Source organism: Galeopterus variegatus, unplaced genomic scaffold (genome assembly GCF_000696425.1).
Source record: "Galeopterus variegatus unplaced genomic scaffold, G_variegatus-3.0.2 Scaffold7101, whole genome shotgun sequence".
In the NCBI taxonomy this organism is placed as follows: domain Eukaryota; kingdom Metazoa; phylum Chordata; class Mammalia; order Dermoptera; family Cynocephalidae; genus Galeopterus; species Galeopterus variegatus.
The window spans coordinates 51655-55478 of NW_007733212.1; the positions used below are offsets into that span (position 1 = coordinate 51655).

At 32.5% G+C, this 3824-nt stretch overlaps 1 protein-coding gene across 1 annotated transcript in view; it reads right to left on the minus strand.

Moving 5' to 3' along the window:
• LOC103607083 (kelch-like protein 1) overlaps positions 1-3020 on the minus strand; it is a gene marked incomplete at both ends in the record, with an annotated part of 34414 nt that extends 31394 nt beyond the window's left edge. Inside the window, 2 exons of the mRNA XM_008591635.1 lie at positions 2486-2668; positions 2838-3020. Of these exons, the coding sequence (XP_008589857.1) occupies positions 2486-2668; positions 2838-3020 (366 nt within the window). The remainder of the gene's footprint in view (positions 1-2485; positions 2669-2837) is intronic.
• Positions 3021-3824: the final 804 nt, after the last annotated feature.

Here is a 3824-nt window from a genome sequence, read left to right on the forward strand (position 1 = left end):
GAGGAGTTAGGAGTTAGCTTTCTTCCTTCCTCTTCCCTGTCCTGCTTCCCTTTCTTCTGAGGACCCTCTTTTTTTGTGTGTGTGTGACCGGTAAGGGGATTGCAACCCTTGGCTTGGTGTCGCCCGCACCGCGCTCAGCCAGTGAGTGCACAGGCCATCCCTATATAGGATCCGACCCCGCGGCGGGAGCGTCGCTGCACATCCAGCGCTGCACTCTCCTGAGAGCACCACAGGGTCGGCCCTGAGGACCCTCTTTAAAGAAGCCATGCACACCTGAATTCTGGGCTCTGGCTCTATTAGTAGGGAACCTGACTTATGACACTGTTCTTCAAAATGTTTCTCAGTTCATCTCTTCATGTTCATCTAGTCCTCATTTCATGCCTGGATTAACTACAATAGCTTCTCAGATCATTAACTAGTTTTTGCTTCCCTGTCTTTTGCACATTTTCTAAAGCTGTACCATATTTCAAAGCTTCTTTCTAAATCTATTGTAGTTGTTAAAGTCATTCCTTCTGTAACCAGATTGCTTGAGTATCAATTTCCCATCAATTATTGAGTACTTAACTTGGATGAATTTATTAATTTCTCTATGCTTCAGTTTTCTATTCTATAAGAAAAAATGGGGAAAATAAGGATTTCCTTTCCCTTAAAGACAAAATGAGTTAGTATATGCAAAGCATTTCAAACAAGGCCTGGAACATAATCAACACCAAGTGTTAACTAGCAGCCCCATTATTGATATTGTTATTACTATTGACATTTATTTTACTCTCCTCCTCAGACTTTACATTAGTTTCTAATTATGACACTAGCTTTTAATGTCTTTTCTGAAAGAGCAGTAGATCTTACATAAATTATTTCTTTTTACATTATTTGAAATTATTATAATACTGCCACATTTTTCAGTGCTAATGGTTATAATATTGTATATGTTTTTCCCAAAGACATTACTCAGTTCAGGTAATCGAAATATAAGAGAAAATTTTAAAAATCCATTCGTTTGTTTGTTATAAATAAATAATATTATTATTTGTATTGAGCCAAGAGCTAGTTTGCATTAATTAATATTGTTTCATTGTGCAAAAATATAAATAAGTTGATGACACCTGCAATTATTCAAAAGTGTGCTTGCCTTTTTCAGGTATTCCACCAAAAATTTTTTCACATGTTTGTTAATATGTGTTTAACTTAGAATTCTAAGGATGTAAATTACCTGCAAAATAGTTAGTGATAAAGTTTTAAACTATAGTGTTGTTAAAAAAAAAAAAAAAGTAATTGAGAGGCCATTGGGCTGAGACAGCTCCAGCATTCTGGATTGCCCTCCAAGCAAATCAAATTCAAAGTAACTTAACCAGTCAGAAACATCCGACCAATCTCTCTAACTGGGCTACTTTTCCACTTTAAACAATCAAATATTTTCTTTGTATTGCTTCACAAACACCCTATAAAAGTTTTTCCCTCACACTCCTTTGGTTGAGGCCTGAATATCTTGTGGTCTAGTACTGCCTGATTAATCAATAGGTATTTGCTCAAATAAAATTTAAAAAATTGTAATGTGCCTAAGTTTATTTTATAACAAAGTAAAGAAAATATAAAGCCTTATTTGAATTAATTTTTCCATGGATAAGAAAGACACTAATTTTTTCTTATCATACTAGATTGACTACAATGAATTAAATTTAATATGCGCTAAACATATAAAATATTAAAATGTTCAGAATAATATATGTGTAAGCAATACATTGCTCAGATGTTTTAGAGCAATAATAAACCAAGAAGAAATGGTGGTCATGGCTGAGGTTCTGGGGGCTTTAAAAGGAGGAGTTAGGAGTTAGCTTTCTCTCTCTCCGCCATTCTTGCCAGGTGATGCCCTGCATTGCTGTGGAGTCAACTCACCAGATGTGTTCCCTGGATTGTAGACTTCCCAATTTGTTTCTGAAACTGTAAACAATAAATTTCATTTTCTTACAAATATTTCAGTTTCAGGTATTTCGTTACAAGCAACAGAAACAAGCTAATATTTAGGAAAAATGCTCAACTTGTCGGTTAAAAATACTTGAAATGAGTAAAAAAATATTAAGTTAGCACCAATAAAAGGCGATGAGGTTATATAAATCATATTAAATCATATAAAACATGCTGTGTTTTTAAAAAAATAATGATAATTTCATGTGTTAATATAATTTTAAGTTGATTGAGTCCCTCTATCTTCTTAAACAAAGATTTATCAACCCTAGTTATGAGTAGTTTTATTTTTGAACTCTTCATATTTTTTTTTTATTTCTTAAATTCACTACCTAAAATGGCATTATAATTCTTCCCAAAATGAAGAAAAAAAAATAGTAACAACAACAACAACAAAATTCAAGTTCTCTTAAATGTGAATCTTTATTTCTAGAGCCATAGAATATTCTGCAATCTGCATATCAGTCTATCACTTTTAAACATATAAATGCATATTTCCAATAAAGACTGACTACTGTACCTATGTGCAGGTATCTTTCGATTCCCAACAATCAGGATAACATCACAGAGTTGCTGTTGCTTCAAGTAACTTTCCATCTTTCTGAAGGTTTGCTCAGCATGGTGAACAGCTTGATAGAATTCTTCAGAGCTACTGGAATCCATATCATTTTGAGGTGTCAATGAATGGCTGGTTGCTGACAGTCTGTAAACCAGACANAAAAAAAAATAGTAACAACAACAACAACAAAAACCAAGTTCTCTTAAATGTGAATCTTTATTTCTAGAGCCATAGAATATTCTGCAATCTGCATATCAGTCTATCACTTTTAAACATATAAATGCATATTTCCAATAAAGACTGACTACTGTACCTATGTGCAGGTATCTTTCGATTCCCAACAATCAGGATAACATCACAGAGTTGCTGTTGCTTCAAGTAACTTTCCATCTTTCTGAAGGTTTGCTCAGCATGGTGAACAGCTTGATAGAATTCTTCAGAGCTACTGGAATCCATATCATTTTGAGGTGTCAATGAATGGCTGGTTGCTGACAGTCTGTAAACCAGACAAAAAAAGATGGTGTTTATATAAAGTTCTATGAATCTTCCAGAATGGTACTATGATTTTTAGAAATTTTAAGGGAAAATCGATGCATCTCCTTATTTTCATGATTTTTAGTGCAAGTTCAATGAAACAACTCTGAAAAATCTACTTTGGGTTAAATGATTTGCTCTAGTAAGCAATAAATGAATTTAAAATTATCTCTTTTTTCCTGTTCTAAAAGTGATTTAAAAATAAGCTATCAGCATTTATTAGGACATTAAGTTAGTAAACCTGAAAAAGGCACAGAAATAGTAAATTATTAATATACCCATTCTAAAATTAATTAATAATGAAATGTTAATTTCCTCCACTTGACATTGAGGTAGCTTGTTATACTATTCTAAATAGTCATGATACTTGAGATGTGATACTAAATGTTGCTTTGCAGAAATAGGTGATTTTTATTATGAAAATTTATAAAACATGGTTTGCAAAAAATACTGATAATTTAATTTGAAAATAAATTGTGACCTTCATATTCTGTTATCAACTGATTAAACAAAAAATGCACAGAATGTATTAGCTCAGTACCTATAAAAATTTTAATCACTAAAAAATGCATATATAATAAACTTAACGATTTTGAAAAGTCTATGATACTTAACATTTGCTACTATATCTATTAAAAGCATGGACTGTTTTACAAAAAGACTTTAAAAATGCCATACTCCATCAAGGAGAAGACTCTCAATATACTTAGATTCATGACAGCAGACCCAATCAAGTGTTCTGATGACAAATCTTGAAAACAATTTA